Raw genomic sequence first — 23,144 nt, 5'->3', positions numbered from 1 at the left:
TGGATGACAGGAAAGAGCACGGAGGAGGAGGTCGTATAACCACAGAAAACTATCCAATCTGTGAATGTGTACAGGACACACATATGTGTAAATTACAACAAATGGCTCAGGTTTGGCATCTTGGTGGTTGGGAGGGTTGTTTTTTTCCCTCATTGTATGTTGTTTTCCACATTGGGTTTTAAACGAATAACACAGTTAGAGATACAATCCCATTAACGTTGCTTGTGATGCCATAAAGTGCTTTGAGATACTTCAGGATTAAGAGCTTCAATCAAAACACGGGTGCATATACAGAACAAATACTTGTGAACTGAATACATTTCCCGTGTTGGTACAATTGGTATGAGGAAAGTACAACCACAGATTGGCACCAGAGCCCCTGGACCAGCCCAGGCCGGTCCTCCCAGCCTGGGGATGCAGCTCTTGATGATCCTTACTCCCAGTATTCCACATCACAACCTCCCGTGCACTTCCATGCGCTGGTAATCGAGAGACCGAGTTCCCTGAAGAGCATTTTGTTTCACCATTGTCAATTTTAAAGCTATTACTTTCTCTTTTGTTAGGAGTAAACATCACTTGCAAAATCACAGAAAAAAAAAAAAAGCCTAACAAAACATTTCTCAAACAATCAGGTTGGTATCAGAATGTTATTTGCAAAACACTACATGTTATTAAATTGCAGGATATATTACAGCACTTGGTATCCCAGTGTATAAGCACCTATGAAATAAAGAAGGCTTCCCAACTGGATCCTTATGTGAGAAATAAACACTTCTGAGCAAATACAGTAAGTATCCTGCAAAGGATTCTATAGACCAGCTGTGGCACAGAGAGAAGCAGATCTCAACTTTCCTGAATTGAGACTGCACGTTTTTCCTGTAAACGGTTTGATTTATTTCTGCTTGTCCAGAGTAGGGCTGTAATTCCATTATGGTTTATGGGAAGACCACAAAAAATACCAGAAAAAGCAGCTGTCCAGAATACAGAAGACTAGCATATAAATGGAAAGTTCATGCTGGTTTAATTTAGCATATTTATCAAGTAAAACTAGTTTAAAAATATATTCATTCTTATTTGTTAATGTTTACACATCCTCTACCTGTAATCAGTTTAAAAAAAAAAAAATAATCTATTAAGAGAACTATTTCTCCCCTTGTCTCCTACTGTCTTCTTTTTCCTCCTCAAAATCCAGAAATCCAACAACCAAACCTGTAATATTTTTGTGTCAGCATAATTACTGCTTTCTGGACCAGAACTACAACAGGGACTCCACAAATCTGCTCGATGTCCTTGACTGCTGGATGCACCATTAGGATCTTTCTGAAGTATGTGAACGATGTATAAGAGCTCACATTTCCAGACAGCTCCCTACTGGGTACAAATGTGAAGAGGAACACGAATCAAAGCCATTCTTGCTGAAATCACTGCAAGTAAATTCTTTCATCTGATTCAATAGCCACCTATTTAATATGACAGTACGTGACAAAACTGTATCTCCCAATGGTATTTTACACCCTTTTGTTTTAGTGTATCGGCCACACTACATCCTATATGCTAAGTCACAGATATAAGCCTGTGAAATTCAGGTTGTCCTTGAACCTGCCCCGTTTCATTAGAGATGACCCGACTCTAACATCAGAAAGCACCAGGCAAAAGACCAAGGCCAGTCTGATACAATAATACAATTAAGCTATTTTGCATTTTATAACTGGAGGAAAATAATGTCTTTACCAATATATTTGCTAAGGATATTGTCAATAGCAAAGCACAGTTCTGCAAACATTTGGAAACTGGAACCAAGTACCTAATATAAATACTTACTTAAAGTAGATCTGTTTATAAAATTATAGAGAGAACACAAAACATTTGTTGCCATTCTCAATGCCAACACACATCTAAACATTTATCACCACCTTATCAATGCAAGGTTTTCTTGTACCAAAAAAGTTGAAAAAAATCATCTGTCATAAAGAATGCATTGAATTTTATGTTCCCTTCCAAACTGCTCTTTAAATCCCCAGCCAGTGCTACAGGGGACACAGATCCCCAGATCACAACCACAACAGTCCAAAGCTGCGCAATGAATACAGTGTAAATCTCTCTATGGTATTTGCTATGGAAAAAATGCAATTAGACCTTTTCCCAGCTACTCTGTTAAATTCTAAGGTGAAAGACCTGCAAAAAACTCCCCAGAGAAAATATTTCTCAATCCTGATCCCTGCTCAGACAGCACACTGGCTGTTGTTTATAAAATACTTAGGTTCACTAAAAGGAGTGTAAAGTTATAAGCTTATTCTTGCAATCTGGACAGCTACACTATACAGAATGATGCATATGAATAAACAGTAGTCTATATCTAATATTTCTGCAGCCATACATATCCTATTTGCTTCATGTATGCACTGATAAAGAAAATATGGACAGTATTTTGATTTTTATTAAATCAGAACATCTGATTCTTGAACAGCGAGTGCTCCATAACTCCATAAAACCACGTTATTTGGTGTGTGATGCCTCTATCAGTGATTTGGTTACTTGAGAGCCAAGCACAGGGTAAGGAGTCGAGGCTCAAGCACCGAATGGACAGACCACAGCCGCACTCAACAAAACCAAATGGACAGACCACAGCCGCACTCAACAAAACTGCTTTTCCAGAAATTGTGATGCAACTCTACAACGCACGAGCTTTTTCAAAATAAACTCCTTTAAGACTTTCACTGGATTTCGACCCATTTTTCCCAGTGGAGGTTTTCTAGATGTTCATATAGGTCATGTCAGAGACAGAAAAACCTCTCAAAATCCTGTGCTCAAAAAACGTTTTGAAAAGAAGTGTGGAAGACAAAGCGGGAGTACAGTTTGAGTCACCTACTGGGAAAACTTACTGGAAAATACACACTCAAGATACAAAATTCAGAAATGAAACTGTGGGATCATGCTCCTTAGTTTATATAAGAAAAAAAAAAAATATCCTCATTAAGCATCCCCGATTCAGAATAATTTAGTTATGTAGAAGCCTAGATATGTGAACAAGGCTGCCAAGAAGGACAAAGCTGCTGTTCAGGAGAAACCCAGACTGCAGCCATTTCTAGGCTGATTTGAAGCAATTTCTACTAAGAAATTACTACAAAAATAACTGACATAGGGCCCAACAATTTCTTCTGTTAGATGAAGAATATTTAAGCACTATATTCATGCAAGAGAAACAAAATGCATTTGTTTAAGAAGGGAGATAGTGAGGGACCCACACTGATTCTAATGAGCTTCTCCTTTATTAGCGAACCAACCTTACTTCTCGAACAGGAGTCCAGTGAGTTAAAAGGCATGCTGAGATTTTAAATGAACCTCATCTAAATGTACCTTGAATAAGTTATTTTTGCTGTGGGTTTTCTTTCCTCCTCTACATAATTGTGTTCAAGGTCTCCTTGGAATACCAAGTGTATAAAACTACGAGTTATTAAAAAAAATCTGTTCCAATAAAATATTAGAATTAAAGCCTTCACATTATCTATTTCTACACTGCTTGGATGACTAAGAATGTGTCAGGAATGAGGCCTCATTGTTTTGGGGCAATAGCAGAGCTTGTATGGGCTGAGCCTCACTAGAGAAGAGCACTTTCTGAAGGATTTGTTTCTTGGCAAGATATTAACATTTCCATTTAAATAAGCATACTGTGCTTTGCTACCAGCTCTAATTTTCCTTGCAATATAAACAAAAAACTTTGTGGTATCTTCAAATCTTTTTCTTCCATATCCACACCTAGAAAACACATGAAATTAAACAGCTTAGACAGCATTCCCAAATTTATTTTAGGAAAAATAACCCTTATTCATTTAATGTTCATTTGTTCCTCTAAACCACGCTGCTATTGGTACCGCAACTCAGAAGGAATCAGCCCATCCGTGAGCTGTCTGGAACCCCACGTGGCCTCCGCTGGGCTCTACAGCTTAGTCTGTACTTGCATATACTTTTAGCCACAACATAATTATATTTAAGGCAAATTACGGCAACTGAATAGCTATAAAAATTCAGTCTCACAGGGGGTAATACTATATAAACTGAGTCTAAGCCCTTAGGACCAAGGTCACTTATGAATGAGCTTAAATCTGAAGTCTGTGATCCTGCTGACTTCGGTGGAGATAGCGATGCGCCTTAGGCAAGATACATGTTTAATGCCCCACTGAGATGCTTCACAGCCATTTCTTGAAGCACCAAACAATTCCTGCTTCCCAAAGGAAAGATGTCTTTTTTCTAATTACTCTTTGATATGCTAGTAATGTATTTCCCACAAACTAGCGAACATGCATATATACAAATGAATAAGGACACAGAAGAGATCTGAATCTATAATCAACTTAAAAAAAAGAAATCAAAAGGATAAGTGGTAAATGTAAAACATGCTGAATCATCCTCGATGCAGATAGGAATTAGAATAGAACAGTAAGCAGTGACCTACATCCTGATGAGATATCAAAATTTCAAGTATACTTTTGCAGCAACTAATATAGGGACAATTCATCCCCACACGTAATTACTAAGTAGGTCCGTCTCCAAGGAGTTCTGCTGACTCCAGAACAACTAACCTATCATTTATAAACACAACTAGCATTATTAAATAATCATGGTGATTCTATACTACAACATAAGAAACAAAACAGTCTATTGCAAGACAGTATTCTGCTTTCTTATGTCTGGCAAACTTAAAAGTCCACACAACTGAGGCCTTAGTCAAGCTTGGAGGCAAGCAAGGCTTACCATCTTTGACCTACAGTCTCAAAATACAGTTAGCTGAATATATTGTTACCTGAAACCAAGAACTGAAGGCTGGAAAGATACAGGCTATATGCATTGTACCTCAATATGAGACTTGAACAGGAATGTAAAACAGAAAGCCCAACAAAATACATTTATTTAATAGAAAGGAAACAGAACTAGGTCAAGAGAAGAATTTAAAGATGAACAAGATCTTTTTTTTTCATGACACCCCATAAATGAGCTGAATCTGGGCAAGAACTGATTGTATAGTCTTGGATTGCAATCATAACCCAATTGGTACCTAAGATTACACAGACTCCTGCATATTCCAGAAGAGTGCAGAAAGTTTGTTAGGAAAGAAGAGGAGACAAGCTAAACGTGACGGGGGGGGCAGGGAAGCAAAACCACCTCACTCATGTTTAAGAAGAAAGTTCCAAACTCTGGGAAATATCAATTGTCCCAGTGCAAGCAAGCAGAGCCGTTTCTGCCGTCCGGCCGGCCTCACCGCATTGCCTCTGTCACCACCCAGCGCCTGCCGCTGAGCTGATCGAACGGCTCATTAATCCTGGATGCCAAGAGAAGGCACCCTCAGGCACTTCTCTTGCAGGTTCGATACAAGCGCTGGCTGTGGGGAGAGCAGATATGGCACAGAAGGTACCTCCGCATCGCTCCTGCCCGCAGCCGCGCTCACAGCTTGCTGGAGGACGGCGAGGATCCCGCAGCCCGGGTGTCATTCACCCTGCTCATTCCTTTTCAGAACAGAGGGACAGAATAATACTTCTGCTGGGTGAGTTTGAAAAATTATTTTCAGCTTCTTGGCATCTATCACTCTAAACCAAATTTAAAGCAACCTCATTCCCAAATATGTTATTTTTCCCAGAAGCTAAAAATGAGATTTTCTCGCTCTGTTTTACTTTCTCAGCTGTATTCATTTTTTTCCCCCTGTAATGACTCAGGGTTCCAAGGGTCACAGTGCAAGACTCAATAATAACACAGTCCAAGGCGATGCCTGTGCCCGCTGGATGTCCTCCCCCAGCCCAAACCGCCTCTTCTGCAGGCCCGGGGACTGTCCCCAGGTTCTTCATGAGCAACCTCACCCAGCCCGTCTGACAAAACACACCTGTTCTATGTGCAAACTCAGAGGCTTTGATTGAAAACCCTCAGAAACAGCAGCTATTTGCATTTCATCTAATACACACCAACAATGAGAAGGTTGTACAAATTCTTTATGTCATTCTAGCCTAGAAACCATCATTTACAACAATTATATCATGTCAGTAATGTTATACTAAGAAGCATAAAGAATACTTTTTCCTGGATCCCCAATTCTGCAAAAATCTCCAAACATAGTCAAAAAATTAAAGACTGAGCAGGGAAGAAAACAATGCAACTGAATCTTAGAAATAGAGTTATTCCATGTTTTATTCATGGAGGAAATGTATTAGAAATAGAGAGGCTTGTCAAAACTATTTTCTGTGAAATTAACTGTTTTGGGAAAAAGCACAAAATAATATTACAACACAACTGTACTTTCATTTTATCTACTGCCTGCCTGCTTTTCAACCTCCAAATAAGTGCATTTTTACACTAAATTGCTTTTTTATAAAGAAAACCTTCCGTGAGGAAAAAATTGGTCAAGTCAGGAAGATCTTCAACAGGTTAATCATGTTGCCTGGGCTTTTGAGAGTCAGCAAAATCATAATCATTATAATAAAGAAGAGTTTACTACCAACACTTATGCTTTTTTTTTTTTTTCCCATAAGAGTTTCTGGGGTCCTGGCCCCCCCGGCTTCCTTAACCTTTGCAAACACAACACTAATCCTTTTCTTTCTCAAAAATATGTGAACTGTGTTTGCAGGGCTGGAAATATTTCTATATGCTGCAACCAGAAAGCGCTACACTCATTTCCTCCCCGTCTTCTGTTTCATTTCTCACCCTTCCAGATTCAGCAGCTACCGCACCACCAACAAAACCTGCATATGAGGAATTAAAGCATTTAAAACCCTGAAACAGCTCAAAGAAATGCCTTTGGTTGGTCAGGTACGTTTTAGGTATGAACTACCAGAGGTACAAACGTTTACATAAACGTTATTATACTTTCATCAGCAATCAGCTTTTCACAGATTAACGCACGGTTCAGTGGCTCTTTACCTATCGAACTGATCAATGCTTAGTTCTGTGAAAACAAGGAAAACGATACAGATATCCACAGATTCAATTTAATATAAATGTGTGTATACCTTGGCGCCTGCAGACCCATCAGTATCTATGATATCCATCCTACAATAGACTACTTGGAGCTTGTTCTCCAAAGTGCATTCCTAAAGATTTTGAACTGCAACCACACTTGCCTTTAGATCTCCAAAGGAAACAGACTCTCTCCTAAAGATGTTCCAACACTATGGAAATAGGGGAAACAAAACAAGAACCAAACACAGTAATACAGGTGTTATCCCTGTAGGCCTAATGAATGCACTGGCTTTTGCAGAAGCCTCTGCAGCGATGGCAAGAAGGTGCTTCGACAAACTTTCATTTTAGAGCTGTTCCCTACAGTGTAAGTTCCGTGGAGGAAACCGGCCATGAGGTGTGTTAGAAGACGGCCAGGCATTATTCACTCTGGGTCAGGTTGAAAAATACAAAAACAAGTACGGAAGGTAAAACCAGACCACTTCTTCAAGGTCAGCTTTCAGAGTTGATCTCAAATTGTTCCTTTGGCAAAGGCAGGTGTATGAACTCCTCCTTACAATATACTACAGAAAACTAGCGAAACCATACCATCCAAAGCACAGATTTGTTCTGGGGCTCTCTGAGAGGACAAAACATTTTCATGAAGCCCATGTACCCCTGAGCTACCTCTGAAGCATTTGTTAGCTATTGACCCCCCCATCAAAGCCGAACTAGGCTGCAACAAATCTCAGGCCTTAATTACCTACATGGCACTTATTGGTGAATTCCCCTTAAGGGAAACTGGAGGTAAAAACAAAAACAAAAAGCCCAAAGGAAACTACAAAATTTACACAATATTAAGGATTTGACAGAGTCCTCACAGAAATAAAAGAAGGGACACAAGAGACTCAAGTACAAGACATGCAACAACAAATTCAACTCATCATTTCAAACACTACAGCAGATTTCACCCCGTCTTTGAGTAATGATGGATGGTAGGTATCACACAATTCTGGAATGATTTAAAAGTCATTTATTTAGTTGATGAGAATGATAGGCTCCTGCAGTGTTTTTTTTCTTCCTGTTACAAAGAAACTTGTGTTTTGCTTTGGCATTTCTTCAGCAAAAGGAAAGACAAAAATAACAGGAGCAGTAAGAGGAGCAGATGCACCAGCAATGGCAGCGTCTGAGTGTCTGCTCCACTTCCTGCAATGACAGATGAAGAGGCACAAAATATAGCATAATTGGCCTCTAAAGACTGTAATGACTCTAGTTATTAATGCAGCTCCATCCCAACAGTATCTTGATTATCTCTCAAACTTTAATGCCAAATCCCCCTGACTACAGGAGCACCACTTTCTCCATCCGACAAGTAAATTAAGTCACGAGCCCACGGTAACACTGGAAATCTGCATCAAAGAGCTCAGCTCAACCCAGGAGACCCAGACTCACATTTTAACTACCAGAATACCCTGCCTTGATTTACCTAAGAGCGGAGCTACACAGATCCCAGAGAGAAATACTTCAAAACACCAAAAGGCATCACTAACTCAGACTCTCCAGACACACACAGTTGCAGTCTGACCTCAGAGTAGGATCATTGCAGAAGTTGTACGAAAGGTGCACTTGTTTCTATATAAACTGACTTATGCCTGTTCTGCAGAATAATTATGAGCTTGTAGTTGTTCCTTTTAGTTCCTAAATCCCTGGGTTGTACTCACAGAAAACTAAGAAACAGCGTGCTTCTCTCGAGTTATCGTCACATTGTCATTTGGGCAAGACATGCAGTCCAGATCTTTGTAAACTAACTCGCCAAGCAGGACAGAAAAGCAGCACCTGGCACCCTGCTTCAACTTTGCCACTTAAAAATGCAGAATTGCTTTAAATAGGACAGCATGCTTCGATTTGTTTATTATTGCATTTATTTTCTGCCTGCAGATATTATTAAAGATGATGTTTCAGCTCAATGAATGTATAAAAATCAAAGGAATTAAGAAAGGCAGGATGCCTAATTTAATTACTGTCCTGGTTCTTTCAGTAAATGATGGCTGAGCAACCAATCTGAACAAGGATTTGTAACTAAATGTCACACTACCATTATGAAAGAGCAGGAAATTGAGATACAGACTGATTCTAATTGATCCATGATAATCATACAAACGCATCTCACACAAAGTATTCTCTCATGACCCTGGAATTCAGGATTGTGCTCTTTTGCCCTTCTTGTCTATTTATGAAGGAAAAACCTCTTGGCTTCTAAATTATGGCTGTGATGTTGAACTCCATTTAACCGAATAGAATTTACAAGTACATATCTTTCATAAAATCTGTATCAGCCAGAAAGGAACCCAACTTATACCCATCATTTGAGCACATCAGGCCTTTACCCCTCCGCACACACACACAAAAAAGAGGTAAAAATACTAATTTGCTAAGGAAACCGCGTATTTTCCTTGATCCACTGAGCACAAGCCAATTACGTATGATATCTCAGCCACGTTTTATTCTGAGGGAAGCACAGCTAGGGTTACATGCCTCCTGTGGGCCCCCAACCAAGCTCATTCACAACTCAACCTTGCAGATACAATACACTAAAAGAGTTTTAGGATAAAGTTAAATTTGTAGCAGCTCTGGGTTGTGGATGTTTTTCCTCAATTGAAAGTGGAATAAGATTACACCAGACGTTTACATAAATAACAGAACAGAAACAGGAATCTGAATTCAGATCTACTTTTCCAGAATACTGACCTATGCTCCATTATTGTGTCAGATTTATTAAACAATGCTTCAAGGGAAAACACAGAGCTTAGTGGAACAGGACATTCTGAAAACACAAAAATCCATCTAGCTTTTCTATCTATGGAGAAACTAGTTGCATGAACTTCCACTTTTAATTGTCACCAGGATATCCACATAGTGGTTTAATTAATGAAGTCATACATCAGGTTTTGTTATGTTCATCATTAGCACTCCTTTTTATTAACTTATTGTCCAAACAATGTGCTACTGAGCTAAAAAAGACATGCACCTCCTTTTTGGCAGAGACTCAGAGCCCTGTGATTTTACCATCATAATCTTTATTTTGTTCAAAACCCATAAATACAAGCTGAAATGTCATTACACATTTCAAGCAGAAGACTGAAGGGATGCAGCCCTAGTTTGACCTGATCTGTAACCCATCTCAAACGGTGGCATTTGGGAATGGTGAAGCTGTTAAAAGAGCTGAAGGAGTTGGATGCCCAGCCCCAATTAAAAATCAAAATATGTCATTGTTTTTAAACACAGAGACAATTTCCTGCCAACAACACATTCGCGAATAAAGCAATACATTCCAATTACTTAAGTATCTCTTCTCCGGTTCTTCACAGTTGTCTGACAAAGATACATACTTAAGATCTTTTTTTTTTCCTCCTCTTTAAAGGCAAATTAAGAACACTGAAAAATCTGCTTTCCTTGCAAGGAGGAGCTGGCATGCAGTATTTTGCTGCCAAGACAAGTAGTGTAACTTGTAAATACATCATATTTTTTTCTATTCCCTTATTACATGTAGAATGTATTTCACATTTAAAAAGCAAGCAAATGTATTTCTGTTTTACAGGTTGTAACTACCTGTGCTAATGACTCAGTACCAGCAGGGAATTTCTCTGTACTTTCTCTTTAATACCATGGGCATTTCTCTGCAGCCTGGGCAAAGAAAACGAAAACCCCACAAACAGACCAAAACATACACCACATACACAAAAGCGGTTTCATCTCAGCGCTCCTACTCTCCATTAAAAAATTAATACAAATAATCAGTACATTTAATTAACAGACACAGGAGGAGCTCCAAACCACCACGGAATTTGCACACAGCTTGTTCATCACTTTCAAAATAACTCAGCAACTACCTAATTAATATCACTGGGTCATTACACCAACGCTTCCGTTTGGCTGGGCACTGATGGCAATTGATCCGCAGGCTATCCGAATTTAAAAGAAACACAAGAAAAGTACACGACTCGTACTTGCTGAAAAACAAGCACACTGCGTTTTTCATGGTGAGTTTGCTAATACCTAATGGGATTATGTTACTGAAAGATCATAATCTGATATGATGACTGTCATTTGACATCTAAATAAGCATGTCCAAGTTGCCAATCCATCTCAAAAGCCAAAATGCTATTTCTCACCCTACCCGTGGAAGTCTGCAAACCCATTCAGTGATCTGTCAAATACCTGTGTTGTGCGTTACGTTTCTGTTGGATCACTGCTTTACAGATGAGGCTGAGGCATTAAAGCCCAAGATGTAGGGGCCCTGGTTTTAAGACATCTGCGGCAAACAGTTAATAAATTACAAAAGACCTTGGATAGCGAAGCGCTTGGGAACTTTTAGAAACTGCTGTTTACTGTTGGCATGATTTACTGCCAACACTAACCATACAAAACCAGATAGTTTTTTACCATAGCACAACTCCAACACACAACTCACCCACATTGATGTGCATTACTAGAAAGATTCCCCACTGCTTATCCCACCCAATATAAAGATCTTCTTGATACATTTGAATAATCAATACTTGGACTCAAATAAGTCATGTTTTACCAGAAAAGAGGAAAATGAATGAGGTTAAATTAATGCTGCCACTTTCTATAAACCAGCAATGGTTTCCCGCTACAGAAACCACTAACTTCATTATTTTACAACAAGAAATCAACTCTGTAGCATATTTTAAAAGTCTAATTTACTTAGAGTAGTAAAAACACACCCTCAAGACTCATCATGTATGTCACATTATGCTTAGTTTTAAATATTCCAGCCTAAGAAGAGTATGCAAAAATCCCAGTGACCCAAGTTGATTAATCTGTTCTGTTTGTATGCAGTAGTGCTCTCCACTCACCAAGTACTATGTAAATACTATTTTATTAAATTTCAAAGCAATTGTGTTCGGTGGGATAATAAAATGTCTGTGTCTTACATTTTTATCTCAGCGACACAGCCTTTACAAGAGAAACAAAACAAGTAAATTAATGCAGTAAACTCACTTCTGAAGAGCAGATCAGAAATGAGGGAATTCCAGCCTTGTAAAGCCATGTTCAGACTAGCAGGGAACAGAAATCTACATTCCAAGTAGAAGCATCTATATGAGGTTTGCAGCTATCTCCTTATCTTCACTTGTACGGTTAGAGAAAAGGTTAGGGATATTTTTTAAATGTGTGGTATTGATCAGGGTTCACGGCTCCTTTTTGCAGGAACCCCATCTAGTGAGGGTGCTGCTGGAAGGGAACCAGCACCGCTGGGGAAAAGCTGAGGGGGGCAGAACGAGAACACACAAAATGTGTCTGAATAATAAATTTAAGAATAAATAAATAAAATGGCAAACAATGAAAGCAGTAACAGGCCTTTGTCTCTTTCCCATTTCTAGCTCTATTTTAATTAATACAGAGTTCCACTTTCGGGAACAAGGTCTCCTTGCCTGCCAGCTGGCTCCCTACTCAATATCTATTTCTTCCAGAAATCATTCCAATAGCATCTTATTTTTTATGCATAAATGGTCACTAAAATTACGGTAGATCAATAAATACAATTATTTTGTTAAATTATTATTATATGGTCAACTTCAGTAGGAACTAAACCAGACATATCCTCACCCTAAAAAATCATATTCATTTCAACCACAGCAGATAAAGAGAGAAGTTGCTGTAGATCTAACTAACCAGGGTCTCTCAAAATCTGGAGCTCCTAATGGCAGTTCAGAGACTCTTAATTTGACATTAAATAACCAGCAAGCCTATTTATTGCCGTGACACCCTCCATAACAACTGCAGAAAGAGCAATTCTTTTCCAACTGCACTTTTTCATATTTCAACTGTTTTGTTAAAATACTGACTGGAGTTTCTCTTGGAACATCTCCTCCGTAATAATTCTGCATAGAATTGCTTATAAAGAGCCAAAGTGGGGCACAAAGAAATTGTAATATGGCTCTAGGACTGATGGCCTTAACCAAATAAACACTATCATCAGAATATCTATATAGAAGAACATCGACAGGATCTTTATTGTACTACAAACAGTCACCTGACTGAATGACTCAAAAACAAAAGGGACAAATAGGCAAATCCTTTTTTTTTTGCAGCTAGATCGAACAAATAAAGAGCAAATATTAATAAGATAAACATATTCTTATTTAAAGACAATGTGTGTACTTCAATATGTGTCCCCACATTACTGCTCAGAATAGAAATGGTCACCATTCTTCAAAGGGCAACTCAGATCTTTCTGTTTTAAAAGCATCTCATTTATTCTGGATAATGAGCCAAGGGTAGAAAGATCATGTGTCATATCACATCTCCATCTTAATTGCTTTTCCATCAAGTGTAATGTCATTTAGGCATTATCATCTTAGCTGCTCCAGAAGCTGCTACAAATCTTGATAATAATATACTGGACATAACTTTTCCATCACTACTCACTCTGTGCTGCATAAATATAAAAAAGGAGGAAAACACAGGTGAGGCAAAGTGCAATGTGTCAGGGGAGGTTTTTATAGAAAATTGTTCTGCCAGTTCATTTGTTTCCAACAGGTCCAGGGGATGAACAAGTCTAAACACTATGATTTCTTATAAAAAGTAACAGCTGGGTTTGAAGCTTTTTGACCCACGTTTCTTCACAGTTTCCTTAACCACTTCATAGGATTATTCAGTGCAGGTTAAAAAGGGCCTTTTTGTGCCGTTCATTTGTTGCATCCTAGCTCCCAGGAATGTAGGGAACTATGATCACACACATATTGCTGCTGTAATCCTCCACACTCTCTGGTTACTTTGCTTTCTACCAAATAGAATGGAACAGATGATTTGTCCTATAAGTATTAACAGATATGCAAACAAGGCAATGCAGGATTCCCCCCCACAGGTGCCACGACTTGCCAAGACCTTGTGGAATCCTGTTATAAAATCATTCTGAGCACACCACTGACATTCCACACCGTGCCTTAACCAACCAACGTCTCCAGTCAATGCTTCTTTATCTCAAGTATATTACTCCAGCATACACAAAACAAGATAACAATTATATCAGTAATGGTTGTCTTAGGAACTCCTTGGTGGGCAGGAGTCATTTGTAGCATCTAGAAAACTAAATGTGTCCACCCTTGGGGCTGGAATTCTTCTGTAGCTGGAAAAACCACTTCCATTTTGTAACTGACCACATGAAGCTCAAACACAGCGTAAAGAGCATCTTCCTGATAAATGGCAAATGCACTCACAAACAATGTTGCAAAACACATACTGCTCTTCCAAGAAAAAGCCTTGTTTATTTCCCAGTAATTGGACATTGACATCACATTTCTAGAATAATAATGCCTTGCTGAAGATATTCGGTATTTAGCTGACTTACCAGAACGATGGTGATGTTGCTCTTCTAGGAACTCCAAGTCAAGCATCAGGTCATCTTCATCCAACTCACAGGAACCCAAGTTATTTAAAACATCCTATTAAAAACAAACAAACAAACAAACAGCATTTAGACAGATGTGTTGGCCAAACTGCTCTGCACAAAATAATGAGCAATCAGACTGAGGAAATAAGTTTAAGTGGGACCTACAAAAAATTTTTCTACCAACACTGGACCAGTGAGAAGTTGTATGGAGCAACTGTCCAAGTAGAAATTAATTTGTCACCGTTCTGCTTTCACAGTATCTCGATTATTTAACAAAAAACAACACAACAGAAGTACAAATCATACAATCTATGTAACTCCAACTTCTGTATCGTTCAATGCTGGGTTTGTGCCTTTCCCAGTTCAACCATAACTCCCAGCAGGGCTGGTGGCACCGCTCCAGTGCGCACCCACAGCCTCCGCTCAGCATCCCTCAGTCCTTCCATGTCAGGACAGTTAGTAGCCATTGTCATTTCTTTCTAAGTTTAACATCTCTTGGCCATTTCTCCATTCTCCCCCTCACCACTGCTACATTCCTTGAAGAATAACACAAACTTAAATATGAAAATGAGATCAAGCCCTAACAAGCATTCCAAGTGAATCGTTTCAAGGCTTTACTATATAGAGAAAAATAAATCAGTGCTTCCATCAAGGACCCAAACATACATTAATTGTCTATTTATGGTGGCATATTCTATTTATTCCAGGAGGCAAACCATTTAGTTAGGGCAGAAGCTCTGTAGCAAAAACCTTTATATGGACTCTGTAATAGCCCCTTAGAAGCCTTAAGACGAATTTCCTGCTTCTGGTGGCTGCTTCCCACTTCAGCCACCCTTTTGCCATTATCATTGACCTGAAATTAACCTGACAGTGCTTTTTTCTCGCAGCTGATCTGGAAGCTGATGATAATCTGTGAGCAGATGGACTCTGTCCATCACTTGCCCACGTGTCCGTTCTTCCTGCTCAGGACATCTTGCAGCCCTAGTTTGCCTACCATTCTTTGCCCTTGGACTTGCTGGAATCCCACCATTATTTAAACAAGTTTCTATTTAATCAAGAGTTTAACAGTGATATTTTACATGTTATTAGTTCAGAATAAAATGCAGTAAAGCGCACATAGGTTCAGGCTGCTACTAATAACAGGAAATGGCTGCAGCAGAACAGGATGATATTCCACGATTACTTCAAGGCTTCAATAGCACTTTCAATATCTAAAATTCTTTCAACAACAAGAGGTATAAACTGCTCGTTTTCATCTAACCTCTCCGTATCTTACTCAAAGTTCAATGAACTCAATGCTACTCAATTTACTTGTGATTGGCCCTTGATGTTCTTAATATACTTAAGAAATGCGATGAAAGAACTATTTTATTATTGAAAGACACAGTGATGTGCATGGATATAGTTCAGAAACAGCGAAATGTTGCAGAGATACAGATGGATTAGACACAGAGATCCTCCCAGACAGACTGTGTGTATCTGGATAGTAAGTTTCCTCAGTGTTGCTGAAGGGGCTTCATTCCTACCTTAGTTCCCTCCCCATCTCCATCTTTCTCTCTCCCCACTTCCTATCATCACTCAAAGAAAATCTAATGCATAACACATTAATTTTCAGTCCTTTTCCAGGATAGTCAAGTATTTCAATTATTTTTAGCCCTGTTCCAACTCAGAGTCTATGACTCTCTAAAATGAGTTTGAAAGAAAGAATAAATAAGAACAGCTTTAGAAGTAAATACATATCAAGTGCTGAACCTAACAGGTCTCAAATCTGCTATTAGATTTCAACAACAAAACACAAATAACATTTCTTTATGAAGGTCCCTTTTCTACGTGGGGTTTTTGAATTATTATTCCAAGTAACCAAGTTACACATCTAAACACCAAGTGATGTTACTGCTTATGGAATTACAGTATACTTAATAAAACACGGGCTACTCTGGTATTCAAAAATGACAATAAAACATGCATATGGATATCCAAATACACTAAAGCATATTATTTCATTAAATAATGCAATTTAATTCCAAAATAGACTTAGTAAAATCAAATCAATTGCACAATATATAAATGAAGCAGGGTAAATCCATGCAGAGCTGAATATTCACTACTAATACGCAAAACCAAGATGAATAATTTGGTTGAGGTGACAAATCTGCCAATTTGAAACAGCCACCAACCATTGGCATAAATCAACAGGCTCATTTCTTGATGTCTTCACAAGTTTTTATTCCGGACTTCTTGCTCCCATGCCATTGAAATAGTGAAGTACCAAGGTCCTTAAGGCAGCAGACACAGGTTTTCTATCATTAACAGCATCTTTAGAGACTTGTATAAATTATTTTGTAATTTTATTCTAATTAACACGCAGTCCCCCATCAATATGATGTTCGATGGCTTCTATTCCTTTCTCATTTTGGATGCTGCTATCCTGAGGGAGACTCAGCCCTGACAAATGTTGTTTTCCTAAGCAAGGGGATGCAGGTTTTTCCCGTGTAACCACGCACAGGTTACCACTGGGACCTGGTGCTTTCCAGTGCTTTTCAGGGTTCCCTTACACAACTGACACACATTTCCATTTCATTACAGTTTACTGATACTGCAACAAAATCTGACAGTTAAATCAGGTTATACTCACATTGATAGAACCTTACGATCGAGAACTTGAACATATTGACTGCATTTTAACCTTTCATTTATCTTCTGACCAAACTCCGTGCCTGTGCTCAGCAAACTCGCTGTTTTTCCTGGAGAGGTTTTGGCCACGGGCATCTCTGTTTTCATCAGCACTTACATGGGATAGAAAAGCTTTTCTCCTCAAGAATCTCTAGTCCTATTTCCCTGCTGCTTTAGACTGGATCAGGAAAGCCCTAAAACCAGGGGAAGAGTGTTTTAAAGCTTTTTTTCCCCCGACATAATAGCCTGTATCTCATTTGAATATGGGATTATGCAGGGATCACCGCATTTTCAAATGTATTTTTAGAACTACAAGGATAAAATTTTTAAAACTCAAGTTTTCAAAAGCATCCTTTGGGTTGTGTTCTGCTTTCCTTTCTCCCCATGTTGGCCTCCAGACATCTTTCCGATCATCTTCCCCTCTGGTGTTGTCCTTAACTGTTTTCTGAATACAAATTTTCATCTCTCATTGTTTTTTTCCCAAATATAAGGAGTTAATGTTCATGCCACCCTATTGCAATGAGATACTAAATGCGGCTTATAAAATTAATATCAGAGAAAAGCAGCCTAATATTGCATGTAAAGCAGCACGTTACTATTTAAGATTACAAACTGGTTTTTTCATCACTGTAGAAATATACGTGGCGGGTTATTTGAGATCAATGCTTATGAAAGAGCACACTGAAAACACACTCCAGGGAGAATAATTTGCTTCTTTCCTAAAGTCATATGTATGACTATTCACCTGTATCTACTCAGGATCACTGCATATCTAATGCTGGAAAAGATCAGAATCGCATACTTATTTCAAGTCTGAAATGATTTCTAGAAATTGCCAAAAGACAGTACTTCATCAAAATTGTATTCGGCCAAAGAGCACTGCACAAGAATGAAAACGGAGCTACACTCAGGGAAAAAGAAAGACCTTGAGCTATTTAAAGAATGTTAACTCCTAGAACTGTACCTGAATAATTCATGGACATAATGAAGTGTTTCCCCTTCTGCACTCTCCCGCACACTTCAAAAGGAAAATGCAAGTACATGAAACCCGGCAAACAGAAAAACCTTTAAAAACACAGAATCCCTGCCAACAGCCAAAAAAACCTCTGTAGCAAATGGAAAGACTATGGCTGCCTTTCACATACCAAGAGCAGCTGAAAAGCTGCCCTTCTTCTTCAATAGCATCACCCAAGACAAACCACAGACTACAGAAAGGAAAAAAAATAAGTCTTGTAATATTTGGTAAGAACACTGACTGTAGCTAACATGTGGAGATCTATTTCTATTATAAATCAACGTGCCCTTAAGACCCAAAGGCAGTGGATATGGTTTTTGTAACACAGCAATGCCACCAACAGCGCAAACGGTAACACAGAAGAGTGTTATAACTCCGCTAAGCACAGGTATATAAATAACATGCAGCTGCAAAGACTCAGAGTCATGACCTATTTGCCATATTTACCAATGTAAACCCCACATTTCAGATATGCACAAGCTCATTTATATCAGAAAGCTTGAGATCTCAGTCTGTGAATAAAACAATATTGTTTCAGACAGAGGCACTTCAGTGACTGTTGGCCATTCTTCAAATAATTCTGGAGCACTCACATTCGCTTTGGTTGTAGAAGAAACCGAAGCAACTGGATTTTTTGTGCTCAACAAGAAAAAGGTGTGTATGTTTTTCATACATTAATCTATAATTTCCTTATCATAATCCTAGAAAAAAAATCTTCTGTTAAGAAAATAGTCAAAGAATTGCAATAAAGCTTAAAATGACCAAATAAAGCCTCCTTTAATAGATTTTCCCCCCTCACTCATACACATGTATGCTTTCCTGACAGCAGAGGGATACAGCTGCAACATGTAATTTGTTTAGTGAGTGAGTTAATGTTTTTACAGCTTTTGCAATAGGCGAAGCGCTATGCAAGCGTTGGAGCGCACTCGTGATCATCAGCTGGCTTTGGGAAAGTTTGCTGTGCGCCCTGTGCCAGGGTTTTGTGCCAAACACAGAAAGAGCTCCTTGAGCATTTCTACCCTGCATTTATATAGGATGTAATGCAGAGCATTCTGCAAAAGCTTATTTGTAGATACCTTCGAGATGTGAGCACTACAGGTTATTCAACACGGGGACTGGTCAGGTAATTCTTTCAAAACCACTCAAACACATAACTTACAGGGAAACCTTTTGGCAATTGAAACTTTGGCAACCAGGATCTTCTGGCTGTGTCCTGACAGCACCAAGTCAATGCTTCAGCCAACATCTAAAGAAGCAAAAATTGCTTTATGACACCTAATCAAGCTTCATTTTTTGCCTTTTCTTGCCCAGTCGTACACACAGAGAAAAGAAGAAAAACATACTTCTAGCAAATGACCTCTCCCCAAACCGTCCCAGTCCCAGCTGTATCATCTCTGCTGCTGGAGTCAGCACCTTTGGATGCCAAAGACAACGTATTTTATGCTCTGAGCATTATTTTATTCCTAAGAAAAGATTAAGAGATTGCTCCATATGAAAAACTCAAAACTCTCCTAGACATATGATTAAATAAATAAAATATTTTTGTCTAGTAATAGGAAAATCTAATACTTTTTCCCTCCCAATGTTGTTATAAGCCAATTCAAGGCTGAACCTTCTATTCCTAATTCAGATTTGTAGCCTGTAGTATTGGTGATAAATCACTAAAAAGTGAGCCCCGTAAATGAAACCACAAGTGACCCTTTACTATAGCATTGTTAAGGCAATATCATAATAGATAGGCTATTGCTAATATTATTTGAATTCTTTCTGTTTCCATGGCAACTCTGGCCTACAGCTGCTCTGGTAAACAGGGGTTTAAATCATTTTTGAGAAAGGCTTCTGCTCAAACATCATTCTTCCACGACTGCATACTTGTCTCCAATTGCTTTGGTTTGTTCTTTTTTTAAAAAGAAAAACAGTAATGGTAATTACTGGTCAAAAAAAAAACAGATTTTGGTTGTTGTTATTGCAATTGAGTGGGCAGTGGACTTGGGAATTTGGGGAAGCAAGGCAACCTGTAATAAGCTTTGAGTAACATCAGCAATACAAAATCCAACAGTACCTCCTGGAGAGGTATTTACATCTCGCAGAGAGTGAAGAACAACAATCCCTTGCTGGAAATCCTGTAATGGATAAATCTCACAGGCTTTGTTACTTCTCCCCTGTACTTTACAAACTCTTTGAAGCTTTCAGTACCCACACGCACATTTTCTTCTAACAAATATTTAGCCCCCTAGACAACAGAATGCAAGAACTGCATGAGTATCTACAGAACAGCATCAATTCTTCCCCGTGATTATAATCTGTCGAAGAAGTCAGTGCACTATGAAGGGGATAATCTGCCTGTGGAAGCAAAGTGGAAATATCTGAACACGACACTCTTGGAGAGGAATAACACCCCTTGGACTAAGGCCAGGGAAGATAATGAGGTTGATCCTTAGGCTTTTGGGCACCCCCGTCGGTCCAGCCCACCCCAACAAGAACACTGGTTTTATTCCTGCTGCAGAGGCCCAAGGAGCTAAAGATGATTCCCTTTGTAAGGCAATGAACTCGCAGCCCATGTTCAGCACAGCACAACCCTCAGCACTGTTAATATACCACAGCCCGCTACTTGCTGGCAGGACATCCAGTCCTTCAGTCATCGGAGTCAATATAGCTGTTTGCAAATCAGCACACGGGGAAAATTTAATTGCTGATGCACTCAAACCAGTGAAAGCTCAAATAATAATGTATAAAATATATATATAGTAGATAATAATATATATGTATTATTAATAATCATATATATAACCTATGTATTATACATATATATGAAGCCCAAGTAGTGTTATACACCAATAACAGAGAATGAATCAATGTGTGGTTCTTCAGAAGAAAACAGTATCTCAAAAGCTATGTACTGGATTTGCCACAAAGTAAAGCACAAAACCTGTTCTTCACTCTGCTTACATGTTTTTTTACCCCCAATTCTGTTTGCATTTATTTCTGTTCACGGTGTGGCTCTGCAATTTGAATGACATCTATATTATTTCTTTGAAAATTCCCATTTTTCTTATAAATTTACCTGAAACAATGTGCATATAATAAAGAATAGCAAAGAAATAGCACATTTTCTGTTTAAAAGGACAATGACTGAAAATACACACTCACTTAATCAGCAACTTACCCATTAAAGACTCTCTGGTTTGCCATTAAATATCATCTATCAAGTCACAGAATTCCTTATCCTGAGCTATTAGAATAAATGGGGACGAGCAGCTTATTACAGTGACAAGTCAGAGCTCGGACAGGCAGGAAAGGCTGAGCTCTGCTAGACTGGACTCCCAAGACCTTTTCACTAATCAACATTTATGCATCTTCAGTACAGAGAGCAACTTAAACTCTTTGAGGTCATGGTGACACTGTCAGAAACTCTCTCAAATCCTTACCAAAAAAGACTCATTATAATGATTTTCACTTGCCATTAATTCCCAGCTGCCTAATTTAGTGGGGTAGGAAGCAGTCCCCCCACTACTAATTGGAATAAATTTTTAATTTAGTAGTCTAATGTGCTCCAGTTTGGGGCTTTTTAGGTTCCCTAATCAATTATCAATAATGCTCTCATTATTTGTTAACGGCCAGGCACTCAGGGCACACTGGTAAAAGGCCTAATATAAGACAGGCTCATGGTCAAAGGTCTGTGTTTAAAAAGAATCAGCAATACGGATTACACACGGTAGATTTCTTTATTGCAGTTATTATTTTCATTCAGAAAGAAGTAAAACACTAGTCTTTTGTGTTGTCTAGGATAGCAATATTTATATGCTGACTTTTAAGATGTTGCTGTTTCATTCCCACTCTGAACAGGCAACACCACAAAAACCCAGTCTGGCTCAGGACAGGTTTTAATCCCACAATGTGAATAAACCAGTTGCTCACGGACTAATCTTCAGTAGGGCCACCCCAATAAATCAATTCAGGGAACACCCACCATGAAATGTTATTCAGCATATAACAACACATAACCTTACTGCTCAAGTTAATGCAGAGAAGAATTTAGACTCTTAAATGAGCTGAGCCCTCAATGTCTGTGTAGTCAGGACCTTACAGAACGTGCTGAAGTATTACACAGTAAATACATATAATCTACCAGAGATGGCAGATTACCATTATTTTCAGATGTTTACTAGAATGAGGAAGCACTTGTACCATACTTTTGAGTAAAATAGTTCTATAGTACTTGTACTATATCAACATTAGTGACATTAAAACTACTTGATTTTCTCTTGTGCCTTGATTTACACCCAAATTCAGACTTTACTTCAGTCAACAGATTCTAATAACACTTTTCACAAGGACTAGCAGACATCTTCCCATATCCAAAACAGAGTGTCACGTTCTTTCTTGGTCAGATTCGGATTTACACCTTTGAGTATTTCCCAGTGGAAGACATGCTTGTATTGACAAAAGTATTATAGCATCCTTCTCCTGCTCCACTCACTGCACGGGCTGGGGTCAGTGCCCAAGGAAAAGTAAGTTTCATGCCTTCTGAAAAAAAAAAAAAAAGCAGGTGATATTCTGCTTTACTTACCAATGCTCTGCTTTAAAAAAGGCGCTTGCAGGGGAATTGGAGCTAGTATATGATTTGCTTTGTTACACACCTTGCAAAAGCTTTCTGACTTATTATAACTAATATTAAACTCATCTTTTTATCCTGTTTGGATATGAAACGAGAGGAAAAACTTGTATTTTGCCTTTTTTTTTTTTCTTTTTTTTTCTTTTTATTTTTTTTCTTTTTTTTCTTTTTTTTTTTTTTTAGTTTGACAAAGCTATAAATCTACGGAGGCTCAAACATTACACCTGTAAGGCAGCATAACCTAAAGGAACATCAGTCAACTGTGAAACCGAGAGCTCTGATACACTTTCCACTTCATTAGATCAAGTCATCTCTTCAAGCTGGAAGTACCATCTCCAGTCCTTCTCCACGTCTCCCTAGCTTATTCAAACTGGAAGTCTCAGAACAAACTACTCCAAGTGATTTTTTTCCACTCATATTCAGCAGGGAGAGCTATAAGGAGATCTCCAACCCCAGCTCTCTGCTCCATCCCTCCCCTACTTTATTGCAATCTTATAAGGACACAA

General features: G+C 38.6%; 1 protein-coding gene across 7 annotated transcripts in view; it reads right to left on the bottom strand.

The window, feature by feature from the left end:
• Nucleotides 1-23,144, bottom strand: part of CCSER1 (coiled-coil serine rich protein 1) — a 424,423-nt gene that overhangs the window by 332,696 nt on the left and 68,583 nt on the right. For all 7 annotated transcript variants that reach the window (XM_065062407.1, XM_065062409.1, XM_065062410.1 and 4 more), the window contains exon 4: nt 14,294-14,387. In XM_065062407.1, coding sequence (XP_064918479.1) covers nt 14,294-14,387 — 94 coding nt within the window. The remainder of the gene's footprint in view (nt 1-14,293; nt 14,388-23,144) is intronic.

The sequence above is a fragment of the Columba livia genome, chromosome 4, assembly GCF_036013475.1.
Source record: "Columba livia isolate bColLiv1 breed racing homer chromosome 4, bColLiv1.pat.W.v2, whole genome shotgun sequence".
NCBI lineage: Eukaryota > Metazoa > Chordata > Aves > Columbiformes > Columbidae > Columba > Columba livia.
The sequence above is the reverse complement of the archived record's forward strand: the minus strand, read 5'-3'. Positions and strand labels throughout refer to the sequence as shown.